Source organism: Pteropus vampyrus, unplaced genomic scaffold (assembly GCF_000151845.1).
Source record: "Pteropus vampyrus isolate Shadow unplaced genomic scaffold, Pvam_2.0 Scaffold288, whole genome shotgun sequence".
Taxonomy (NCBI): Eukaryota; Metazoa; Chordata; class Mammalia; order Chiroptera; family Pteropodidae; genus Pteropus; species Pteropus vampyrus.
The window spans coordinates 4,056,087-4,082,136 of record NW_011889069.1 but is presented as its reverse complement, the minus strand read 5'-3'; the positions used below and the strand labels follow the sequence as shown (position 1 = coordinate 4,082,136).

The window sequence follows — 26,050 nt, the reverse complement described above, 5'->3', positions numbered from 1 at the left end:
ATCTGGCTTGTCTCTAAATTTCTTAGAGAAATTGTATCTTTTTTTTTTTTTTTAACATTTTACATTATTCTCCAAGGGCCCAATAAAGTATTTTATTTGGGTTTACTAATTTAATTACAAGATTTAAGGGGGATATCTGGGGCAATCTTTGATTAACCTATTTTTTCTCCAGACAAGAAAGCCCGATCATGAAATGTCATTTCCTAACACTTTTATGTAAAGTGTTTTCCTTCTTGGTATTTTTAGATGATCAATCTAATAAGTAGATGTCAATTATAATTTTTAAGAAAAGAATTTTTTAACCTTTTCTGCTTTCTTTAATTATGCTTCACCTGTATTATATAGTTAAATGTGAATTGTGACTAATAAACTTTTCTTGAAGGTACATAGACTCTAAAGATTCTTGGTTTTTTTACTTGTAGAACACTTACTGATTTAATTGCATTTTCCCACTAGAATGGGTGGACACAGTTTGGGAACTGGACTTCACAGAGACTGAACCATTGGATCCCAGCATAGAAGCAGAAATTATAGAGACTGGATTGGATGCATTCACAAAACTCTATGAAAGTCTTTTCCATTTTGCTACTGAAGAACATGGATCTACAGAGGTAAAAAGAAGAAAATCAAGCTAGCCATCTTTAAGTGTTAGAAGTGGAAGATTAAAGTCATTATTATCATCTAAAGCTTAGCCTTTTTAGTATACAGTTAAGAAGTATAAGAAGAGTAGCATAAAGAATGTGGCTCATTTATTGGAATATCCTAATGTCTTTCCTCCAGAAGGTTCAAGGTATTAATCTGGGATATTTTTCAAGTCATGACAACTTTTTACAACAGCAAATAAGAGAAAAAGAATAAAGGCCAAAACAAGGAAGGAAACCAGAAAAACCAAATACGAAAAGAAGGCCAAGAAAAATGCAAGAACAATTCAAGTATATCTTAACTTTTAGAAAATCTGATGTTATTAAACTGAGAAGTGGTTAATTGAATTACAATCAGAACAAAGAGTTCTTTTAAATACCGAGTTCTAGCTAGTGCACTTATTAATATTTATCTTGTTAACTACTTTTCAAAAAACTGAAGGGCTAGGTACCAGAACAAAAATACTGAGACATTAACATCCCTGAAAAATTTAAATTTAAAAATGTTTCAGTTACATATTGCATATAGGTGTTCAAAAATTAAATCGTCTAGTCAAACATTCATTAAACATAATGGTATACCAGGGACCATCTCATTGAGAGAGTGCAGCATTAAGCACTGGCTCTTATAACTCCTACTCCCATTTCGCTGGCCAAAGCAAGTTCATTCAACTGCAGGGAGGTGGAGAAGCGCAGTACAACTGTGAGTCTAGGGGGAGAGTTGGAAATATTTGGTAAACCGCATTGTAAAAGCTGCTGTAAGGGAGATGTAATACCATCAAATAAGAGCATGGAAAAGGAAGCGTGGTAAAATTGTGAAGGTTCCAGAAAGAAAGTAGCTGGGGGTGAGTCTTAACAAATGGGTAGAATGTTGACTAGCAGAGGTAGGATCTGTGCATTCCTCAGGAGGGAATTGAGAGAAGGCTGAGAGAATCGTGAGTATAGCATGAGTGGCATACAGAATTTTAAGACTGTGTTGGACCACTGGAAAGATTGTAACATAAATCCGTAAAGTGCTAAATTGTTGGGTATAGGGGTGAAAGGAAGGAAAATGTGAAAGAACACCAAGATTTCAAAGCTAGGAGGATGACATTGTTAGCCAAGTTGTGGGAATAAGGGAGAAAGCAAAGTCAAGTGAAAAAATTATGAGTTCAGCTTTTGGCTTTTGAATGTGAGATTCTGTTCAGAGATTCTTAGAGGGCTGTAATTGGTAGATGGAAACATGAATTAGTAGACCAGGAGAGAAGTTAAAATTCAAGAAAATAAATGAGAGAGTCTTTTGAACCAAGGGGTTGTTGGGATTACAGAGATACGTGAGATCAGTGAGAGGGAGGAGACAGGACAGAACTAAAAAAGCTGATTAAAGAGACCCGTGGAAGGAGCAGTCAGAAGTGTGGGCAGTGCTGACACGAAGCCTAGGAAGTGGCCCAGGCAGCAAATGATGCAGGAGTGAAGGGCAGGTGGAGTCCTGCCAGGCTGGTCTATTCCCCTCTTTTATAAGGCACTAATATCGAATAATAGGAGATTTTTCCATTTCTGTAATTATTGGTATTTATGATTTATCTCCTCCCCTCAGAGCATTTGGACCTTCTTTGCTGAGAACAGTATTTCTCACAGTGCGTTGGTGGCATTGTTCTATCACTTTGTTCAAACAGTTCATAAGAAAAATGTCAGTGTGCAATATCGAGAATATGGCCTTCATGCCGCTGGGCTTTATTTTCTGCTACTAGAAGTACCAGGTATGTATATTTGATATGATAGGACACATCTTTTGTCATTTACAATTTTTCTTCATTATTTTGAGCTCTTATACTTTGTTTCCTCACTTATACAGTGCGGCAGTGGTAACCCATCTCATAGAGGTGCCCTGACTTTAAATGAGAATAAGGGAAGTACATGCAAAAATGTTCCACAAATGCTTTTCCCATTTTTTTAAGGGTGTTTGTTTTCTGATATTTTGCTGTGTCGATAACCTAATACCAATAATCTGAGAGAGACAAGGCTAGAGGGAGAATGTTTCCACGCTATAAAAGCTCTACTTTTACCCATCCCATCTGGTATAAAATTCTAATTATTTTCCTCTCTCCTTCTGACTCCCTGTCCAGACTGAGAAAACCTGCTGTGGGGAGTCGTTGTGTTATATCCTATGTGATGTGAAAAAACAAGTTAAAACCATTCTAATCAAGAAAGCATGAGAGTAGCTGGTAATGCTTGATGAAGGGAAGCATGGGGAAGAAATTTATCTATGAGCACTCTTCCACTTCCTTTATTCAGGGCACTTAAGTGGCTGTTCCTCCTGTGAGCAGTGAAGGAATTCCTTCTTCCTTCCCTAACCCAATGAAGAAGAGGGCTGAACATAGACGGAGATGTAGCTGGAGAACCCAAAAGTCATATGGAAAAGAAAATTGCATGATTAATTAGCTTTGCTGCTTGTCATTGTTTACATAAATGCATCTGAAATAAATGTTAAGGATTTATTCACTATGACTTGAGAATTGGTAAAATGATACATAAAGCCTTGAACATTCATTTGTATGATTGTTAATGCTCCCATAATGACTTTTGAAATAAGTTCCTAATGGACTTAGTTGCTAAGCAATCTGTCAGTTGTAACTGGGCTCTCTCGGAAAAGTGACAGTTTTAGAAATCCAGTTTTACTCTTCTTTTCCCTTGTGAGAGGCCATTTCTTTTGAAGGTTGAGATTCATGCCAGAGGGAAGAGGTGGCCATTATTAATTGTACAGCCAACTGCAGCTTTCTAGCAAGCATATTCTTCCCAGTTACCTTCTTTTTTTTAAATGTTTGAGGGTTGTGATTGGGATGCTGTTGATACTTAATATTTGATCATAGCATTTTTTTTCAAGGTTGTTTTGGTTATTCTGAGTCCTTTGCGTTTCCTTAGGATTTACATGTCAACTTCTGAAAAGAAAAAAAAATTCTGATATTTTGACAGGGATTGCATTGAATCTGTGTGTCAGTTTGAGGAGTATTGACATTTTCACAATATTAAGCCTTCCAATCCATGAACACAGGATGTCTTTTTATTTCTTTAGGTCTTTAATTTGTTTCAATAATATTTTATAGTTTTCAGTGTGCAACTCTTGCGCTGCCTCAGTTAAATTTATTCCTAAGTATTTTATTCTTTTCAATGCTATTAATTTTATTCTCACATTATTTACTTTTAGTGTATAGAGGTACAATTGATATTTGATTATTGATCTTATACTCTGCAAACTTGCTGAACTCATTTGGTAGTTCTAGTAGGATTTCCTATCTATAACATCATGTCATTTGTTACCAGACATAATTTTACTTCTTTCTAATCTGGTACCTTTAATTTCTTTTCTTTGACTAATTGTCCTGGTTAGGACCTCGGTCCAATGTTGAATAGAAGCATCTTGTCAAGTTTCTGATCTCAGGAGGAAAGCTTTCAGTCTTTTGCTCTTATGAATGATGTTCGCTGTGGATATTTTGGGGATGGCCTTTATATTCCTGATTCGTTGAGTGTTTTATTATGAAAGGATATTGGATTTTGTCATTTGCTTTTCTGCATCTGTGAGGTTATCATGTGGTTTTTGTTCTTTATTCTCATAATATAGTGTGTTACATTGATTGGTTTTCATATGTTAAACCAATTTTGCATGACCTTGATTATAGTGCATAATCCTTTTGATGTGTTTCCAGGTTCAATTTGCTAATTTTTTACTGAAGATTTTTGCATCTATTATAAGGGATATTTATAAGGGATATTCTTTTTTTAAGGAGTCTTTATCTGATTTGGATTTTAGGGTAGCATCAGTCCTGTAGAATGAGTTGAGTAGTGTTCTCTCTTCTATATTCTGGAAGTTTGTGAAGACTTGGTTTTCTTCCTTAAGTTTTTGATAGAAAAGGGAACCAAAGGTTTGCCACCGTGAAATTGCATTTTGGGATATTGATTTTAAGCTGATTATTAAGAAACAAAAGACCCAGAAAGAACCTTTGATCCTCCTCCTCTCTTTCCTGCCCAAGTGAGTCAGATAGGAAAACTTGCTTCAGGAAAGACATCTTACAATGTTCCCCTTAGCCTAATTTGAATTAAGTATGGTAAGTAGGAAGGCTTCAAGCAGGGGCCTGTTAGCTAGATACCCTTTGTGTGCCATTGTTTCTTAGCTGCCCAGCATGAATTTGCCTGCCTGGTGTATGTTCTCTTCCTCAGCTACCTGTAAATCACCCATTCTCATTTCTGAAATCTAATACCCCTCTACTCCCCTTTTCAACTTTATCCAAAATGTCATATAGTGAGGCAACTGCCTTTAGAATTTTCATGCATATGTGAATTCCCCAGGCGCATGTATTAAAATTTGATTTTCTCCTGTGAATCTGTCTCTGTTAATTTGATTATTAGCCCAGCTAAAAGAACTTGGAAGGTGGGAGGAAAAGTATTAAGTTTTTTTTTTAGCCCTCACAGTAGAATTCACTAGTGAAGCCATCTGGGACCGAAGTTTCTTTCTTTTTTATTTGTAGACTCTGTAGTGTGGTATGCCCTCTTTCATGCCTGATGGTGGTAATTTATATTTTCTTTTTTTTTTTCCTTCATCAGTCTAGATAGAGATTTATTAATTTTATTCATTGTTTTAAAGAACTTACTTTTGATATTGATTTACTCTATTCTTTGCCCATTTCTTATGTTAGTGATTTTGATCTTATCTCTATTACTGCCTTCCTTCTTACTTTTAATTTGTTCTTATTCTAACTACCTCAGATGGATTCATAGATCTTTGATCTCAAATACTTTCTTTTGTTTCTAATATAAATAATCTTATAAATTTCCCTCTAGTATTGCTTTATCTGCATCCCACAAATTTTGATGATTTGTTTTCATTATCATTCAGGCCAAAGCAGTTTTCTCATTTTTTGTGTGTGATTTTTTTCTTATGCCTGAGTTATTTCATAGTGTATTTAATTTTGAAATATTTGAGGACTTGTGTGAAATCTCATTGTAATTGATTTCTATTTTAATTATGTTGTGATCAGAGCATATACTTTTGACGCAATACAGGGCAAATTCCTCTGAGTGTGGGGGGCAACTCAAGCCTTGCACTGAGAGAGAAAAAGGTTCTTGGCTGAGTGCAAGAAAGTATTCAAACACCCGCCAAAGTCCGTCAAAAGGAAAGTTTGTTAGAGAAGAGGTAACGTCTCATAGACAGAGCATGGTCTCCTTTCAGAGGCAAAGAGAGAGCCTAAGGGAGGCTCAGAGGGACAGAGACAATGGCAGAGTGGGGCAGACAGTGAGAGAGACAGAGTAAAGACACTGAGAGGGACCCCAAGTATTTGGAGAATTCAGTTTATATTTTGTTCTTTAGTTTCTGTGAATTACAGTTTAAAGGCTTTGTTTACCCATTTTCCTTTGATATGGGCATGCAGTGAGAAAGGATAAGAGTATGTAGTGTGAAAAGGTGAGAATGAAACCTTTCCCATGGTTTTATTTTTAACCTATCTGTGTGTTTATATTTAAAAAGGTTATTTTAGATTGGCTATCATTGGGTCACGCTTTTCATCCACTGTGACAATCATCTACTGTGCCTTTTTATTAGAATGTTTAGACAGTTCAGATAATTACAATAAATATAATTATCAATATGGATGGCTTTCTGCCATTTTGCTATTTATTTTCTATTTGTCCCATCTGATTTTTGTTCCATTTGTCCCTCTGTTGCCTATTTTTGGATTGACTTTTTAGTATCTCATGTTATCTCTTTTGGCTTATTAACTGCATTTTTTATGCATGTGTGCATGCATGTGTGTGTGTGTGTCTGTGTGTGTGTATTTTAAGTGCTTGCTTTGGGTATACAATAAGCACTTGTAACAGTCTGTCTTCAGATAATATTCTATAATTGTAGATAATGTAAGAACCTTAAAACAGTATACTTTGTCTCTCCTCTTCTTTGTACTATTATAGTCATCCATTTTATTTCTACATGTTGTAAACCCCACAATTCATTGTCAATATTTGTCTTTCAATTATCTTTTAAAGGATTTTTTAAAAAACAAAAATACATTTTTTATATTTAAAAGATTTTATCTCATATTATTTTCCTTCAGCCTTAAGAACTTTCTTTGACATTTCTGTGGTGCAGGTCTGGTGGCTATCAACTGTCTTAGATTTTGACTGTACGAAGGTGTCTTTATTATACCTTCAAGAATGTTTTTGCTGAATATAGAATTCTAGGTTGACAGGTGGTTTTTTTTTAAGGTGTTATTTCATTATCTTCTAGTTTACATTGGTTTCTACTGAGAAATCTGCATGATTCTTATTCTTCTGTTTTTCCTTTTTTTTCTTTTTTGGTCTGGCTACTTTGAGGATTTTCTCTTCAGCAATTTGATTTAATTATCTATGCTTTGGTGTGATTTCCTTTGTGTTTATCATGGTTGTGTTCATTGAGTTTCTGAGGTCTGTGGATTCAGTAGTTTTTAACAAATTTGGAGTTTTTTCACTTCCTAGTTCTTCAGATATTTTCTTCCTTCCCTTTTTTCTGGGACACCAATTACTCCTGTTAGACTGCTTAATATTTTCCCACAGATCACTGAGTCTTTATTAATATTTTTGTTTGTTTCTGTGCTTCCGCTATTTCTTCAAGTTCATTTACCTTTGTTTCTGTAATTTCTAATCCAAAGTTAAGCCCATCCAGTGATTTTTCTTTTTCAGATGAAGAAGATCTATTTGATTCTTAAAAAAAAAAAAAATTTTTTTTGTTTGCTCCAATTTACTTTTAATTCTTGAGCTTATTTATAACGTCTACCCTAAGGTTCTTATCTGCTCATCTCATTACTTCTGTTGTTTCTTAGACTGTTTCTATTGACTGATTCTTCTTCTCACGATGGGCACATTTTCCCGCTTCTTAGCATGCCTAATACTTTTTTTATTGAATGCTGGACGTTTGAATGTTAAGTCACTGAGTGTCTTGATTTTGTCGTTTTCCTTTAAATAGTGTTTGTGTTTTTATAGCTGTTAGTGAATTAACTTGATCCTTTTGCAGCTTGTTTTAGTGCAGATTTAAAGTAGTTTTACTCTAAAGATAGTTTCGCCCTGCTATTAAGGTGTGTTTCTTTCCAAGATCTCTACTGAGTTTTCCAGGTGGTTAATAAGGTCTCCCCACTCTGGCTGGCCAGAACTCAATTATGTCTCAGCCCTAAGTGAGTTCCAAAGATTATTTATCTTCTAACTTCTTGGAAATTGTTCTTTGCCCACCTTTATGGAGTTTTATCCATGCATGCATAGCTTATAATCGACCCTATGCAGGTTTCTGGAGCTCTTTTTCTATGTAGCTTTGTCTTCTCCAATACTCTGCTCCATAATCAGCTACTCCTCCCTTCCTGACTCTGATTTCTGTATTCTTAACTTAGTAAGACCATCATAATGTGCTTGGGTTCATCATTTTTCTGCTGCTATCCAGAAATTGCTTCAAAACACAAAAACCAGGGCAATTTTAGGGTTTACGTCGTTTCCCTTATCTCAGGGATTTTATTTTTATGCTGCCTCTTGCTCCATGTCTTAAAATGATTATTTATAAATTTTTGTCCAGTTTTATAGTTGTTTATGATAGGAGGAAAAATATAAAACCATTTGCTCCCTCATGGCCAAATATAGAAATCTCATTATTTATTTCTGATCAGCACTATCACTCACCTCCTAAGGCTAACGTTGAATGGTACTTTTTTGCAAAAGGATCATTGTTATTCAAAGTTAATGAAAAGCTCATTTTTGCTTTTTAAATTTCTTATCTCTTGTTACAGACATATTTCAAGATAATTAAATCTAACCTGCTTACTCTTTATTCTTTATGAATAGGTAGTGTGGCCAATCAGATATTCCACCCAGTGATGTTTGACAAATGTATACAAATTCTAAAGAAGAGCTGGCCTCAGGAATCTAACTTGAGTCGGAAAAGAAAGAAAGAGCAGCCTAAGAGTTCTCAGGCAAATTCAAGAGGACGTAGGAAAAGAGGAAAGCCACCCAGGAAAGAGGATATTGAGGTAAGAAGTAAGTGGAATAATAAAACATATCTGTACCAGCATGTGATCTTGATTTAAGAATTAACCTTATATTAAAATATGATTTCAGGCATAATAATTATAACCAAAAGGTCTTAAAGTATTATCGGCTCTCCAGTAGGATAAGTTGCCTCTTGGGCTTCGTATACTACTGAGAGAATGTTTCTGCCTTGCCATCTTTCCAAACTTCCCATCATCTCTCCCCAGCTTTGTTCCCAGGTGTGCTTGACAACGTGCTAACAGGTATATTTGCCACATTATCTTATTGTCATTAGAGAGGGTAGTTGAAGAGTTCTGAGGACTCAGGTTCATAAGAATATAAGAGTAACATTAGTTCCAGATTCTTGTGTGACTAGGTAGGATGGTAGAGGTTCATTGATGTAAAAACTTCTGAGAAATAAGAATTCTCATTGACATAAAAATACAGAGCTAGAAACTTGTAGTAGTGAGCTAGTCCAATGATTTATCGTTGTGCCCATGGAGACCTAGAGCAGTCACGGGACCTGGTCAGGGTCACGTCACCTCAGCAACCCCTTGGTCTTTCACTGGAGTTGATTTGAGTAAATCGAAAACCGTGGGACAAAGTGTTAGGCATTATTATATAGTCACTTACACATTTCTTCATAATCTAGATGGATGAAATTATAGAAGAACAAGAAGATGAAGAGAATATTTGTTTTTCTGCCTGGGACCTTTCTCAAATTCGAAATGCCATCTTTCACCTTTTGAAGAATTTTTTAAGGCTTCTGTCCAAGTTTTCCCTGAAAGAAAAGCCACAGTGCATACAGAATTGTATAGAGGTAAGTAAAAATTACAAGAAGAACCTCAGAGAGCACAGACGATGGCTAATACTTAATGAGTAGGAAAAATCAGGCCTGTTCTTGGTATCTGTTTTTCAGGTGTTTGTGACATTAACTAATTTTGAACCAGTTCTTCATGAATTCCATGTTACACAAGCCAGGTGAGCCATTAAATCTTTCAATGCTGAAATTTAAATATAGTATAAATTTTGCTCCAGCAGAAGTAGAAATGTCATTTTATCTTAATTGGCACACAAGTAGAATTTATCCATTTAATTATGGCTTGTAGGGTTAAGGGAATGTGTCGAGTAAAATCATATCCATTAACTAATTTTTGGCCTTTTTTTTTTTTTTTAGAAATCTTAACCAAGCAAAATACATACCAGAACTGGCCTATCATGGATTATATTTGCTGTGCTCCCCAATTCATGGAGAGGGAAACAAGGTAAAGGAGTTAAGGATCTAATTTAGTTATTAGTTGAATTGAAAACATGCAAATCATATAATGGAAAAACATTAGAAGCATTCGATGTAATGCCATTTTAATTTACTAGGCTATTTTCATGACCTTATGTATCATTTGTATAAGAAAAAGCATCACCATTTCTATTTGTTGCCTACTTTTCATAACTAAACTTACATCCAAATACTTAGTAGCCAAAGCAAATTACTGTTAGGTTTCATACATTAAAAATGATTCTGGTATGAATTAGATAAGAACAGATAAGCTACTGAACAGTGTTACTTTTATAGAAATATTCACAAATTATTCTAAAAAGAAGAGACAGAATTTTCAAGTTTCCCTTGGCATGCATGTATGTGTGCTTCAGTAATTCTATTAGTATTTGTATTATTTTAGTTGTTAATTCTATAGAAATGTTACTAGTTGTCATTCCTGTTACCATTCATATATGGATTTTGCCCCTCAAGTAACTTTAACAATATCACTACTCTAAACATTGGAGTGAGGGTTATTCAAGCATTATGGTGTTACTAAACTTAGATGTCATTTATAAAACAAGATTTTGCAAAAAATGCGATCGACCAAGATCATGTGGCTTTTAGTGGCTGCATACTCTTAATTTCCAGGGGCAGTAACACGGTAGTTAAGAAGATAGATTTGGAGTACTTGGGGTAATGCACATTTGTGTTCAAATTCTGGTTCCAATTCAGGTTCCACTGCTTACTATCTATGCATCCTTGTGTGAGTTACTCAACCTTGCAAAAGCCGCAGTTTCCTCATCAGATAAGAGGCTTACCTTCCTCAGGGATTTGTCAGGAGGATTAAATGAAAGAATGCCTGTTTAATGCTCAACACAATGCCTGTTGTTTAGAAAACATTCTCTATTTTATAACGTATTATGTCGTCATTTCTATGTGCTTGAAATATGGATGTAATATAATTTACAGAAATGCTTTTAATTTCCATGCCCTTTTTAACATTTTCAAAGACAAGATAGATGGAAAAATTTATCCTTTTAGATCTACTGTGTCTCTAAAGATGTAGTGTGTTTTAATTGTGGAATATTGACTTGATGTTAGACAATGTTGGTTTTAGCTAGACCTTTAATTACTTGACTTTGGACAACTCATCTTTGGAGTCTCTTTTATTATGTATAAACAAGAAGTATTAATATTATGTATAAAATGGAAATGCCTTGCTTACCTCATTGAGTTGTGAGGTTTAAGATTAAATATAGTAAAATCTAGTAATATATATGAATGTGCTTAATGAAATACCTGCCACATATTTGGTTTTTTGTAAATGTTTTATGTACTGGATGAAAGAATGAATGAATTAGCTGAGTAAATTATATGAGATGATATATTGGAAGGTGCTTTGTAAACTTCAGGTAAAATACATGCATGAAGTATTATTTTTCTTCCCCTTTTTTAATGAGAGTATCAGTAGCATTCTTTGCCATTTATAAGTGACCGCTGACTCTTTTTGCCCTAATTTCTGGGCTACAGTATGAGAGAATAGAAAGAGAAACAAGATGATATTCCTATCGTTATCTATAAGCAGTGTTTTCACAGTTTACCTTGTGTACTTATCAAATACCTGGTCGTTTTCTAAGAAACGCATCCCTAGTTTCAGCCCCAAACTATGTCAACCTGACTTAATCTTCAGACAGCTTGAAATGGTTTACTGTGGTCTTTGAAGATTCTTTGTTATGCCTTAAACTGAATTTTCTTTTCTAGGTTATCGGTTGTGTTTTCCATCAATTGCTAAATGTAATATTAATGTTAGAAGTAAGTGAAGGATCTCATCGTGCCCCCCTTGCTATTACTTCTCCAGTCATCAGTAGGAGAAACCAGGCAGTCCACTTTATCAGGTGAAGCAACACAACTTGGATTTTTACTCTGTCACTTTCCCTTAGTCTTCTGGGCCCTGTGCTAACCAAGATTTCTGACACCTGTAGAAACTTAACAAATTTCTGGCCCGTTTGTGTTTTGGGGGGTCAAAATAAAGCACTTCATAGCTCATCTGGTTCATGTGGCCTGAGTGTCTGCATTGGGGCCTTATTGAAGGGATAAGGAATCTATAGTTAATGGGCCAGCATTGGCCTCCAGCCTGATTTCCTCCAGCCTGTAAGGTCAGCCTCTGGGTAATGACAGTTGTTTCTCTGTTTTATCATTGTCCTCTGCTTCAGTGTTCACTACTCCAACAACTCTGCCTCCTCCTGTTCTTTTTTTTATTTCTCTCTTCTCTGAGTCGCTTTCTGTTTGTTTCTTGCTACTTTTTCCTTATTTATTCTTACTTTTCTATTCCCTTCCTCCCACAGAAATTACTTCCTTGAGGAAAGAATTAAGTCGATTTTTACTTCTTTAGCAATAATCAATAGAGTAATTTTTCCCTTATGAGTCACTTAGCTTCACCTAAAAAGCTCCATCTTTTAGCTTTATTGGGAAAGACATTTGCTGTCATTGGCTTTTTTTCTCCCCGCCCCCCTCTTTATTGAATATTTGGCATGCAATGTGGAGGTGGTGGAAAAAAAGTGGTCAGTATGTATATGAGAGTATGTACATGCTTGCAGTTATACACAGTATGTAGTAGGTTGGACATTTGAAGGTGGTAGAATCCAGGTATAGACTGTCCTCTGATCATTGAGCAAATGTCTCTTGCTAAGGATTTTTTTAAAACATTAAATAACTAAAATGTTTTAAGTGGAAACACTCACTTTAGTTTTTCATCAGAGTTCATGATGTCCAGTTGCAGTAGTATTCATATAATGGGACAAATAAACAACACTAAAAATGGGTCAGATCGGCCATTAAAATAATTTCTTCTTGACTTAAAGTTTGGCAAGGTACTATTGCAAATGCATCGAAGTAGTACCCTTTCGCTGAGCTACCATGAGGTGTTACTGTGTTTTAGTCTTTTATTTACCCCAAAATGATATATTTTAGAGTCTTAATATGAAATTTAGTGAGTAGTCAAAAGAATCATGTGAAGATTACACATTTGCTTCTCCCTGGCTGTAGCTGTCTTCTTGGCAATAGCTCTCTGAAGCTACACACGGGAAGTGCAGAATAGTTTTCTGATATGACACTTTATGTCTTTATTCACTGAAACAATGCTTGCAACGTGGGAGTAGATTGTTTTTAATATTCGGGATTTCTAAAACATAGGTATAGTGGCTTTTGAGAAGAGTCAAGGAAAATGACTTTTATTGTAATTATAGGTGTATTATAAACAGTGGATGTGCTTTTCTTTTTTAATAGCTCTCTTGTGGATGAACTAAAGGAAAATATATTTCCAGTTCTTCGTATCTTACTCCAACACATCTGTGCCAAGGTACCATTTGCTTTAATAATAACAATAAATAGTAATAAAAGTTCATAATGTACATGATGTACATTATCTACATGAAAGTACATTATGTGTGTATGTCTGTGTGTTTTTGTTCTTGGGAATGAGTCTGTATCATTACCAAACACAGTTTTATTTAATATATTCCCTAGATGTTTCCCTACACAGTATTTTTGGGGGAATAAAAAACCTTTTCACTCTGGAATTCTCAAATAGATAAAGAAATAGAGAGAATAGGATGATGAGACCCATCTTCAACAATTTTGTGTCACTTATACCCCTAAAAGGTATAATTCCTCTAATACTTAAGCACACTGGATTCTTTTTTAAAGCAAATTTTATCATATTCTTTTATATATAAATATTGATATGTATCTCTAAAGGATAAGAACTCTTTAAAAACATCACCACAAAATATTAACACATCTAAAAAACATAGTAATTCCTTAATATCACCGAATACCCACTTCATGTTCAAATTTCAATGATTATCTCTTAAATTTTTATAATAGTTTGGACAGATGATTCTTAATTAGAACTCTACAGATCCTAGGGGCCAATAAACTTTCTGCAATTATAGGCTAAATTTGTATTTCTGAGGAGAGGGCTTATAAATTTCTTACAGGTTAGTTTCCAGATGGGTCTAAAACCTAAAATTTGTTAGTTATTTCTATAACACTAAAGATCACTGAACTAGTTATAGTTACATTCACTAATTTTCTGTTTATATTACAGCATGTTTCAGTTGTCCAGGTGGAAATTGGCTCTATAGCTTCTCACCTTCTGTGTTTCAGGTGGTAGATAAATCAGAGTATCGGACTTATGCAGCTCAGTCTCTGGTCTACCTGCTCAGCAAACTTCCTTGTGGAGAATATGCTATGTTCATTGCCTGGCTTTACAAATATTCACGAAGTTCCAAGGTAGGAGATACATGTGCATAAAATCTTTGTTCCTTGTTCTGCAACCTTCTAATGACAGCCAGATATGAATACATATGGGACCCTTTGTTTTTTATTCCTGTCTGATGGAGATTCTTGTCATTTTGCTTTACCAGATACCACACAGGGTTTTTACTCTTGATGTTGCCTTAGCTCTGTTGGAAATGCCAGAAAGAGAGGCAGATAACACCGTCTCTTTGGATCATCAGAAATTCTTAAAGCATAAGTTCTTGGTACAGGACATTATGTTTGACCGTTGTTTAGACAAGGCACCAACTGTCCGCAGCAAGGCATTGTCCAGTTTTGCACATTGCCTGGAGTTGTCTGTTACCGCCTCATCAGAGAGCATACTGGAATTTCTGATTAACAGTAAGTGTAGTGACTGTCGAGTAATGGGCCTGTTCTTATGCTTGTCAAGCAATTGGACTACAGGGAATCATTCTTTGTTGTGACAAAAATAATAGTGATATGATGTACTTTTACCCTCATAAACTTATTTCAGTATGTTTTATTGTTGAATAAGTTTTTAGACAAACAAGATACATTTCAGAGGCCTTTTTAAGTATTTCACACATTCATGTTTTAGAGGTGAGATTGTTGGCTGCCTTCACTATTACTTTGCATTGCTGTGTATTGGCCGTATTGAGCCTGATACCCAACAATGCATTTCAAATACAATTTCAAATGCATGCCCAAGGAGAACATTATTAATTGTCAGCAGTTTAGAACCTATCTTCCCTTTAGGCCAAATTATCTTGATTTTTCTTCCTCTGAATATTTACTCAGGTATATGATATTATGACTTTTTTCCCCTCTTATCTATCTGTTTATTTTTAGATTCTACAATTTCGGGAATAGAGAGCCACTCTGGTACTTCACTGAGAAATTCATCAGGTAGTAGGTCAATATATTTTTAAATATTGAGTAATTGTCTTTTTTTTTTTTTTTTAAGGATTTGCCAGATATTTGAAATGTTTTTCTGTCTCCATATTTACCTATTTTAATATAGCACTTTTTTCTTCATCGAAGAAATTGAACTTTATTTCAGTAGTTATGTGATGACTTAAATGTTTAATATGCCATGCTTATATTACTAAAAGGTGTAACAAATTTTTACCTTAATGACTGAGCCTTTTTTATTTATTATTTTTAAGCCTTTTCCTGTCAGAAGCAGACACTTAATCCTTCAGGAGGCTCAGGGTTGATCAATACAGACAGCGGTGGTGACACAGTTGGATCTAGGGGTATGTCAGATTTTATCGCATTCAGATGAGTAATAACTATTGGGTTTCAGACAACCGTAAGTAGAGTCTAAAAAACTGGGATTTTTTTCTGAATAATTGACCCTTAAGCGTTGGAACAACTCTTTTTTTCCTTAAAAGCGGAGTAATTTCTATTATATCTTTAATTGATGTCCTTGCACTATTCTATATTTCATCTTAAGATAAAGAATAAGCTACATACCATTTATCGTATACTGAACCCTAGTATTTCTGTAACACTTATATGAGAATATTAGCAAATATTTCATTTCCTTATTAAAGTCATTTGTTGTGAACTCTTGAAAGCACCAGTTACGACGGAAAGTGCAGTAGAGATTAATTTTATATTTGGAGAAAAGTCATCACAAAATGCGGGGAATTGATGAGCAAATACTATGGTACCCAATCTTGTTCTTATTTTTCATTCTCATTACTTTTTCCACCATGTCATGTTAGAAATTAGAGGTAGTCTGAATTCTTGTGCAATTCTATTACTAAATAGCTGCAAAACCTAAGACATGGAAGTCAACAAACTCCCTAATTGTCACTGTCTAATCCTAACACCTTTCCTATCTTTCACAGAGAGCTGTTGTCAGAGTCTGTAGGATTAATGTTTAGATAAGTGATCTTAAAAGATGGATAAATAGATAAGAGAGGAAAAAAAGAGAATATGTGTATAGAGGATCAATTATATAATTCACTTTATTAGTTTATTCTATAAACTTACCTTGTCCCTCCTAACCTATGTTAGGCATTGTGGATATAGACCTTAATGAAAGATAATTTCGTCTCTTAAGGAGCAGTAGGATGGGCACATATATGTGTATATAGATTGATGTTAATTTTTGTTTCAACATTTGGTAGAATTTGTCAGTAAAGCGTGGGCTTTTGTGCACATTGGAAAGATTTTTGATTACTAATTTAATGTATTTACTTATAGGTGTATTCAGACTTTCTGTTTCTTCTTGAGTCAGTTTCTGTAGTTTATATATTTGTAGAAATTTGTTTCATCTAGGTTACTTAATTTGTTAACAAAAAATTGTTCATAGTGTTCTTTTACAATTTTTTTTTAAATTTCTGTAAGTTTGGTAGTAATGTTCCCTTGTCCATTCATGATTTTAGTAATTTGAATCTTCTCTCTTATTTTCTTAGTCAGTCTAGCTAAAGGTTTTATTAATTTTGTTTTCTTTCAAGGAAGCTACTTTTTAATTTCATCTGTTTTCTCTATTGTTTTCCATTCCCTAATTCATTTTTTAACTTGCTTTCTTGTAGATCAGCAGTTGTCAAAGTGTTTTAGAGTCCCTAAGCCACCTTCAACAGGTCTTTGAAGTTAATACTGTTTTTATAATAATATTAAGACATCATTTACCTTCTGCAACCCGATTTTCTCATAAGTGTAAATTGAAGTTTTCCAGAGATCCCATGAAATAAAATTGTGACAGATTTCAGGCAAAGCAGAAATGAGAATCTAGTTGTCTTTTATTAAGCCAGACATTAAAGAGTTTGCAAAAATGTAAAATGATGCCATTCTTTTCACTAATTTTTTTTGTTTTAGAAAATGTTAAAAACTAATACTGCTTATAGTAACGTCTTTTTAAAAATCAATTATTAAATCTTTTTACAATTCTCAGTTTAAATTTCAATTTAGATTAAAACCTATAAGTCACATTTTAAAAAGATCTTAGGAGTCTTCGCTAATTTTTAATAGTGTAAAGGGGCCTGTAATTGAAAAGTTTTAAAGCTGCTGTTATATATTTGTATTATTTTATTTAGTCTTTAAAAAAATGTATGGTTTAGGTATTCTCATTTGTAGCTAAACAAAATAGAACATCTGAATAATTCATTCAAAATTTTAGACATGGGACCAGGATTTAAAACTGAATTTTTAATATTCCAGGATTTATGCCTTCTTTTAACATTATAACTCTACCTTTTGCATTGTTATGAATATCTAATTATTTGAATGTTCTTCTATTTTTACATCATTTTATACTCTGATTTCTTAGGATTTAAAACAAGCTAATTAGTCAATCCTTTAGATGAGAGTATTTTCCTTGGTATTGTGTGATGAGATGTCAGGTACTGTGTAGTCTTTCTCAGACTAATGACTCTGGGGCATTTCTGTAACAGAAAGATGTGTCATGGCAATGCTGAAAAAGAGGATCAGGGATGAGAAGACCAACGTGAGGAAGTCTGCACTCCAGGTGTGAGTTTTTTCTAGGCATTCTTTAATGTGCTCCTTTTAAGCACTAAAATCTTGGAAATACAAGAGAGTATTTTAAAAACCCTTTAGCCATATTTATTACTTACCTTGTTTTTCACTTAACATTAATTCACCTTGATCCTGTTATATCTAAGTTACACAGATGAACTGAAGGATTATCTATTTTTAAGCTTTCCTTCTGGGTTGCTGGCTTTTAAGAATCACAAATTTATATCTCAAATTTCCTTTTTTAGAGTAGGGATTCTTAGCCTGGGGACCATGAACAGATTTTGACAGGGTTCATGAAACTCCTGAAATTGTAAATACTTGTTTATAGAAAATGTATGTCAAATTTTCTCAGGAAAGAGGCTTTAGCTTTCCTCAGATTCTAAAGGGTAGAATGTTTCTGGGAGGAGGAATGCTTCCTTGACCTTGAAAATGTTAAGAACCACAAACTTGAAGAAGTATTTAGTCTATAGTTTGTCTTTTTGCATTTATACTATGCATAAGTCATGACTTCATGTTGCATATGCACCTTCTAGGTATTAGTGAGTATTTTGAAGCACTGCAGCATCTCTGGTATGAAAGAAGAGCTGTCAATTCTGCAGGACCAGTGTCGGGACCCTGCAGTATCTGTCCGGAAGCAGGCCTTACAATCTCTCACTGAACTGCTTATGGTGAGGGGCAAGGCATTATGTATGTAATGCATGGTGTTTTACATTAAAAATAATTCAGCATAATCATTACCTGTTCTAAATATTAAGTTGATCATTAGCAACTCTACCAAGTCTACTGTAGGATTATACAGTTTAAGAGAAAAGAAGTATCTTTTAATTACATAAGATAGATTATATTTCTTATTAAATATAATTATGAACTAATGCTAGAGAATGCTAATGGTTCACCTTTCTTGACTGCAGCTCAAATCTCACATAGAAATATGAATTTTAAAATTAATTTGGTTAGGCCAAAGGCCTAGATTAATTTTTATTCATTAAGACCTATATAGATGATATTGCCAAGAGAACAGAACCACTAATCCTAGATATAATTTACTTCTGCCAGATATATGCTTTTGAAGAATTTTTAAAATGTGTTTATTTCTTTGTTTCGTTATAGAAGGCATTAAGTAATGCATATTTTGACTTTCTCTGGCAGAATTTATTCTAATTGCTCCTTGAGATAAATATTTATTTGCTCTTGATCCTGAATTACCAAAAAGTTCTGATTTACTACTAATAATAAAATAATGACTTTATAAGTTTAAAATTTCGATATGCACTAATTTGCAGTAATTGGAAATTGAACTTTGTTTTCTTGTATATTTTGAATTTTTTTTTCTTTTATAGTCTGCTTGTAATTGTGTGTGTGACTACTTTTACATGTCTCAAAATGTTGATGACAACTTCACTGATTTGTATTTAGACTTCTAATAGCATTGGACTTCTTTATGACTTCACAATTTTAACTCCCAAGGCTCACCCTAGATGTGTCCAGATACAGAAAGCCTGGCTGATGGGGATCATCCCAGTGGTGATGGACTGTGAGAGCACCGTGCAGGAAAAGGCCCTGGAATGCCTTGACCAGCTCCTGTTGCAGAACATTAAACATTACAACAAATTTCATAGTGGAGATGACAGCCAGGTACTAGCTTGGGCACTTCTTGCTCTCCTCAGTACAGAAAGCCAGGAATTGAGGTATGTTAATTATATGACTTGTTTACCTTATAGAAGGGTAGAAGAGTTTTTATTAATGAATTTCTGAATTGATCTTGGAAAATCAGTTTTCTAAATTTCTTGGTATATATGAAGACTCAATTTTGGTCTGTTTTTCTTGACCTAATTCAAATCTCTTAGCATTTTTATGGTGACTGTTTTTTGTGAGGCCTTTGATAACTTTTGCTTTTTTCTGAGTGTTCTCCAGTTATCAATTGATATCTTAATACATATGTAATAGAAAGCATTGATGGTATGTTATATTAATATTACCTTTTCCCAATACTAGTTATTTTGAAAGATAGCATTCTAGTTTTTACAAGTTAAACTTTTTCTAACACTTTATTGGATTGGTAGACTTAATAAAACTGTAGAATTTCTTTTGCATTTGATAACCTTACTTGAGCTGTACAGTGAACATTGTAGTGAGGAGTTAGCACCTGTAATGAAACTTGAATCTGTTCTTCAGTAATCTTACAGTTAGTTCGTGTTTGTGCCACATAGACTGCCTTTTCTTTTTCTCTTTTTTTTTTAATTATATAAGAAACTCTTCTCTATTTGTTTACATGTAGTTATGGAGGAATTATCATACAATAGAAAGAATTATAGATTTACTATCATAAAATATTGTTCTGTGGCCCTGGCAAATCACCCTCATTTTAAGAACAGCTTGTTGGATTACATGATCTCTTAAGATCATGTAAGTTTGGTATTAAAACTCTGACGAAAAATGCGTTCATTCATTAAATATTTTCTCATTACTAGCTATATGCTGAAACCCTAGAAGAGAAGAGAATTTAGCCAGCAATAGAATCAGCTACTTTTTTGCTTTTCTTAAGGATATATCACTATGCACGACCTAACATATTAAAGCCTCAGAGTAGTGAAAGGTAGTAGCTATTCTTCACAAAAAAAGCAGGAGAGTCCTGCTAGAGCTCATGAGAAGCCATTGGATGGTTTATTCATTTCTTTTTCTTTTTTTTTTTTTTAACTTTTATATTGAAATATAACATGGATAGAAAAGTATACAAACTATAAGGTCAGTAAATATCAAAAAGAAAATATATGCATGTAACCACCATCCTGGTCAAGAAGTAGAACATTGCCACGTCCAAGAAGTACCTTCACATTCCCTGCCAATCACTGTCTTTCCCTCCTCAAAGGTTTTTCCCTACTGTGATTTCGACACCACATATTAGTTTTCTGTATTCTTTAACTTCATATAAATGACATTATTTGGTATGCATTTTTTGCATGTCCGACTCCTTCCACTCAATGTAATATAAGAGTCATTCAAGTTATTATGTGTAGCTATATAGCTCATTCCCTTTCATTGCTGCATGTATATGACATTTATGAATAAGCCACGATTCATTTATTCATTCTACTGTTGACAAATAATTGTGTTGTTTCAAGTTTTTTATTATAACATATAATGCTGCTCTGAATATTTCTATACATATCTTTTGGTACATATGTACATGTGTATCTGTTGGGTATTATATCTTGGAACAGTATTGTCAAGTATGTTTTTATTTAATAGGTACTGCCAGAGGCAGAAATGAGAATCTACTTGTCTTCTGTTTAAGCCAGATCTTAAAGAGATTTTCAAAAGTATAAACAATACCATTCTTCTGACCAAGTTATTTTGTTTTGAGATAGTTATTCTTTGTAAAATAATGCATTATTTATGTTAACATATAATTGGCTTATTGTTATTTTTAGGTAAATTAATAGAGAAACATTTTTAAATTTCTCAGTTTTAATTTCTAGCATGGCAAATATTGATAGATATAACCCACATAAACAAAAGAACATCAAGGTGGTCAGTAATATTTAAGAATTTAAAAGGGCCCTTACATGAAAAAGTGTGAGTGCCACTCAATGGGAAAAAAAAAAAAAAAAAAAAGGATTATTGAGAACAGCAAGGCCTAGTGCAATAGAGTTCTATAAATATTTATAAACAAAATCTTGTGATAAGTTCTTTAATAAATTGGAAGTAACTAGAATATCAAAGTTTCAGGAAGAGAGACTCCACAGAATAGACAACCTTTGAGTTCAATCTTGAAGGTTAATAAGGGGGCAAAAGGAAGAAACGGCCAGTGCAAAGCAATACATAAAGTCGTGTGTACTGTGGAGGAGGCACAGGATTTCAGTATCACTAGGGTAACAGTATTTGTTGGACTGTGCATAAAATGAAACTGGAGAGGTAAGCATAGCCCAGATACTGGAGAGTTGTAATATTGCATGCTAAGAAGTTTGGCTTTAGATAGAAAACAGAGTGAGCAGGTGGGGTGAGGAGGCCATTGATGAATTTTACAATAGAGGAGTAATATAGGATTTTATATTTTAGGAAGTATAGTAAATGGGCTTGTGGTTGGTGACCAAGAGACAGAAGTAGAGTCTGAGAAAACAGGCTACCACTCAATGAAGTTAAAGATAATAAGGGCCTGAATCAAGGTGAAGGCAATGGAAGTGGAGAGAATGGGATATATTCAGAGCTATTTCACAAGTGGAAGTGTAGAGTTGGTGAAGATTTGGTTTGAAGGTTGAAGGAAATCTGCACTTCTCTACTCATGTTGCTCACAGTATAGTAGAAAGAGACAAATTCACAATTTTAGTAAAATTTGAGTTATAGGAGCAAAGAGGGAGGGCATGTAGCACTTTGTGGTGTGTGTGCACGTGCGTGCGTGTGTGTGTGCATGTGTGTGTGGTTTAGCTTAGGATGGTTTCCTAGAGATGGTGGCATGGTGGAATACATAACCAGGCAGCCAGGATAGTGAGGGTTTCCAGGTAGGAAACAGCAGTGCAAAGACTTAGAAGCCTGAAGACTCCAAGAATTATAACTAAAATGACTGGTCAGTGGGATTGCCATTGACCGAGGTACAGAAATCAAGAGATAGAGCCAGTTAGGAAATGGAGGGAGGGCTGGAGATGGAAGTCCAGTTATAAATGTGTGCTTATGATGCTTTCTAGCAGGTCTGTATGGAGAGCTCTTGGTAGTGAATAAGGTCACCCAGGGTTACATTGTAGATAAGAGAAGAGGACTAAGAATAGAGCTTTTCAAAATCTGCAATTAAAGTGAGTAGAAGAAAAGGAATTAGTGAAGGGAAAAGAGATCAAGTAGGTAGACCAAAGTTTAAGGGCAAAACTAGTGGTCAGTAATGTCTAGTAGAGGTCATGTAAAATGGGGACTGAAGAATGTCCATAGGTTCTGAATTAGGATAGAGGTCAATGGTGCTTTCAAGGGTGATTTTCAGGAGAACCAGGTTAGTATTTGTTGAATCACATTCTGACTTGTTAAGGAATGGCTTGTGATCCACTGCAGGGCTAATTGAGGATCTAGTTGGGAGGCCTTTGGGAGCTGCCAACTGATGTAGAGGAGTATGAGTTGTCAGAGAAAAGCCAAATATGAGATTTCAAAACTGGAAGTTCAGAGGATTTTTTTCCCATTCTGTTGGCTTCCTGTAGTAAACGTCATTTACTATTTTGTGTGATTCTTGTTAATGAACTTTAAAATATTTGTTGATTGCATATATCTTGTTTTTGGACAGTCATCAGATAAAAAGTATGTTGTGAGCTATCTGCAGTAAAACTCTAGATATATACAGTTAGGTTTTTAATCAATAACTAATTTATTAAAACCATACATTTATATGCATATGCTTATTGTAGGTAAATATGTTAATTTTTTATGGTTGCTTTATGCATACTTTGAGAATTTCTTTTTTGTTTTCATTTAATGAGAAAGTCTTATTAATTCATGTGTAGAGTGTGTGTGTGTGTGTGTGTGTGTGTGTGTGTGTGTGTTTTCCTAGCAGTCTTAAGAAAAATTAATTGGGGAAAGGAGTGTTTTTCTCTCTTCGCTTAAATATATAATTTTGCATTTGTCTCATTAGTCATATGATACCATTCACTGCTATGGGAAGAAGGAAAATAAAAAATGATTTAAAAACAATGACATAGCCCAAACTTTAGATTAAAATATCAGAAGCATTTTTTGTTTTATTTTAAAAAGGTTTGAAATATGTATTTTTGAGTGGCATTGGCAGGTCATAGCAAATTTTAGCTCATTTAATATCACTTTATTTAAATGCTAGGCTATCATTTCTCTCCAATCCTTCCATTGAGGAAAGGATAGTGTCTACATTTTTTGTCACTAAAACCCCATAAACTCTGATTGCATTTGTTATCTGTAACATAACCCATATGGTTGTATAAAACTTTTGGAGATGATAAGGATGAAAAGATTCTCAAATGAATTATTAAATTTTATTCTTTGCTTTAAAAATAATTTGACAGCAGAAAAAAAAAATTCCTTGTTCTGTATAATAAAAGATACCTAGTGTGGCATCAAATGTGCCAGTAGCTAGGAACCTCTGCGTGGATGTTAAATGTGGCAGAGGAATCCTGGAACAGCAAAAGTTGATACCTTTTTACTGAAGGGGCTGATCTCAACAGTTTTGTGTATTTACAGTTACAATTCTTCTTTCTCACCTTTTTTCCCAGCCGCTATTTAAATAAGGCTTTTCATATCTGGTCCAAGAAAGATAAATTCTCATCTACTTTTATAAACAATATGATATCCCACACTGGCACGGAACATTCTGCACCAGCCTGGATGCTGCTCTCCAAGATTGCTTGCTCGTCACCCAAGCTGGACTACACCAAAGTAATAGAGTCATGGGAGAAAATCAGCAGGTTTGCATGCTTATAATTTAGCTACTAATGACACACTAAAGGTTTTTGGAAATAAAGCTCATGTCTTAAGTAAGCATGCTATTTTATTCTTATACAGAGATCTTTCCTTTAAATTCAGATTTAAAAACAAAGCTTTCAGTTTACTCTTTGTCTAAGTACTTTAAGTGCCTCGATGCTCCTACAGCTTGACTCCCAAAACATGCTATCCAGAAGAAAAGTATTTTGTTAGTAGTAATGTTTACTTTGGTTCTATATTGATATTTTTTCTGCCCTTAGTCAACAGAATCCCAATTCAGACACCTTAGGACATATTCTGTGTGTTATTGGGCATATTGCAAAGCATCTTCCTAAGAGCACGCGAGACAAGGTGACTGGTGAGTGTCTACTGGAGAATCTTGAAAAGGCATTGCCTCTCACTTTATATATTTAAGCAGTTAAACATCAAGGGTTTTGACTTCTTTTTTAGATGTTGTCAAATGTAAGCTAAATGGATTCCAGTGGTCTCTAGATTTGATCAGCTCAGCTGTTGATACTTTGCAAAGACTCTGTAGAGCATCTGCAGAGACACCTGTAGAGGAACAGGTATGCTACAAATTCTCCTATAAATAAATGTTTGTATTTATTTGTAATTAGTAGATGTATTACTCTATTCTGAAGTTTGAGGAGTTTGAGGAGTTTTTTCTATGGCGAACCTTTAAGGATGGGTAGTCCTCAAAAGCTATTAATATAAAAAAGGGAAAAATGTAACAAGCAGTTGACATTCCCTAAGAAGATCTTTCTTGCTGAAGACATACAGTTCTCTTATAAAGTCACCACCTTGGTTCTATGTACAATGAGAACTCTGCAAGGTTATCTCTTAATAAGCTGTAGCCTAGGTGCTTGTGATAACTTTGTATAGCCTCCTCCTTCACATCCCCTCCCATTTCAGGAATGCTTAATAGATGATTTTCCACCTAATCGGGGTTCCTTCTAGACCAGAAGATTTCTAATCCTTTGATAAGTCATAATCCTGGAAAATGCTTATCCTGTTATGAGAAGGTTATATTACTTAAACATCTCTTGCTATATCTTGTCCACAGAGCTGCCCAGAGCCTAGAGCTAATGTTTTATGTGGATGAATTAACACAAGTCCAAACCAATATTTTATGTGAGATAGAGAGTTACTTTGACTCCCTAAAAGGAATCCATATCAGTATCTCTAATAAATTATTTTATTACTATATGTTCTGTTTTTATCACGAAATGTACTCCTAGGCAGTGCTAATCATGACGAAAAAATTTTAGGACTGGGTGTTAATAATTCCGGAAGTCAAAAATTAATTTAAATAATTGCCAGAATATATTTAAGTTTTCCAGAATAAAAAGAATTCTTGCTTCATCTGAGCTGCAAAGCTACCTTCCTATGCTTCCTTTATTTGTGTAAGTTCCATAAAGAAAGTCCTTCTTTGATACATGGCATTTTCTATTTGTAGTAACAGATGTAATAATATAACTTTTTTTGCTTAGGATTTAAAACAGGTTGAAATTTACTTAAGTAAAAACACCCAGGTCTTTTCATGTAAACAACATCTGGCTTTTCTAGTGTGTACCTTTTGGCACTTTTTGGTGAAAGGGATACTTGCTTTATTTGATTTTTCTAACCGTTCATCTTTGGATCCAAGGAAGTGTATGAAAACCTTTAAAATAAGGAACATTTCCTACGTAGGGAACATATTTGAATAGCAGAAAACAGATAAAGACAAAACAAAATAAAAAGCTGATAATGAGGAAAGAATGATATAGGAAAAAATGGGGAAAAATTGATATGGCAGGATTATGAAACTGTGATCCTGCAAGTTTCAGTGGCACACAGCTTATTAATGGCAGAGCTATGCCTAGAACTAAGGGCACTGAATCCCTTCCCAGTATTTTGTTCACCAGCCTTGGCTGGAAGAAGAACGGTCTGT

The 26,050-nt window shown here is 34.3% G+C and overlaps 1 protein-coding gene across 2 annotated transcripts in view; it reads left to right on the top strand.

Moving 5' to 3' along the window:
- Nucleotides 1-26,050, top strand: part of NCAPD3 (non-SMC condensin II complex subunit D3) — a 53,684-nt gene that overhangs the window by 3,047 nt on the left and 24,587 nt on the right. For both annotated transcript variants that reach the window (XM_011376235.2, XM_011376236.2), the window contains 18 exons: nucleotides 457-611; nucleotides 2,218-2,380; nucleotides 8,469-8,653; nucleotides 9,304-9,471; nucleotides 9,571-9,632; nucleotides 9,829-9,916; nucleotides 11,674-11,807; nucleotides 13,198-13,270; nucleotides 14,080-14,205; nucleotides 14,340-14,592; nucleotides 15,061-15,117; nucleotides 15,378-15,467; nucleotides 17,616-17,689; nucleotides 18,231-18,365; nucleotides 19,165-19,385; nucleotides 23,913-24,104; nucleotides 24,381-24,478; nucleotides 24,571-24,686. In XM_011376235.2, coding sequence (XP_011374537.1) covers nucleotides 457-611; nucleotides 2,218-2,380; nucleotides 8,469-8,653; nucleotides 9,304-9,471; nucleotides 9,571-9,632; nucleotides 9,829-9,916; nucleotides 11,674-11,807; nucleotides 13,198-13,270; nucleotides 14,080-14,205; nucleotides 14,340-14,592; nucleotides 15,061-15,117; nucleotides 15,378-15,467; nucleotides 17,616-17,689; nucleotides 18,231-18,365; nucleotides 19,165-19,385; nucleotides 23,913-24,104; nucleotides 24,381-24,478; nucleotides 24,571-24,686 — 2,390 coding nt within the window. The remainder of the gene's footprint in view (nucleotides 1-456; nucleotides 612-2,217; nucleotides 2,381-8,468; nucleotides 8,654-9,303; nucleotides 9,472-9,570; nucleotides 9,633-9,828; nucleotides 9,917-11,673; nucleotides 11,808-13,197; nucleotides 13,271-14,079; nucleotides 14,206-14,339; nucleotides 14,593-15,060; nucleotides 15,118-15,377; nucleotides 15,468-17,615; nucleotides 17,690-18,230; nucleotides 18,366-19,164; nucleotides 19,386-23,912; nucleotides 24,105-24,380; nucleotides 24,479-24,570; nucleotides 24,687-26,050) is intronic.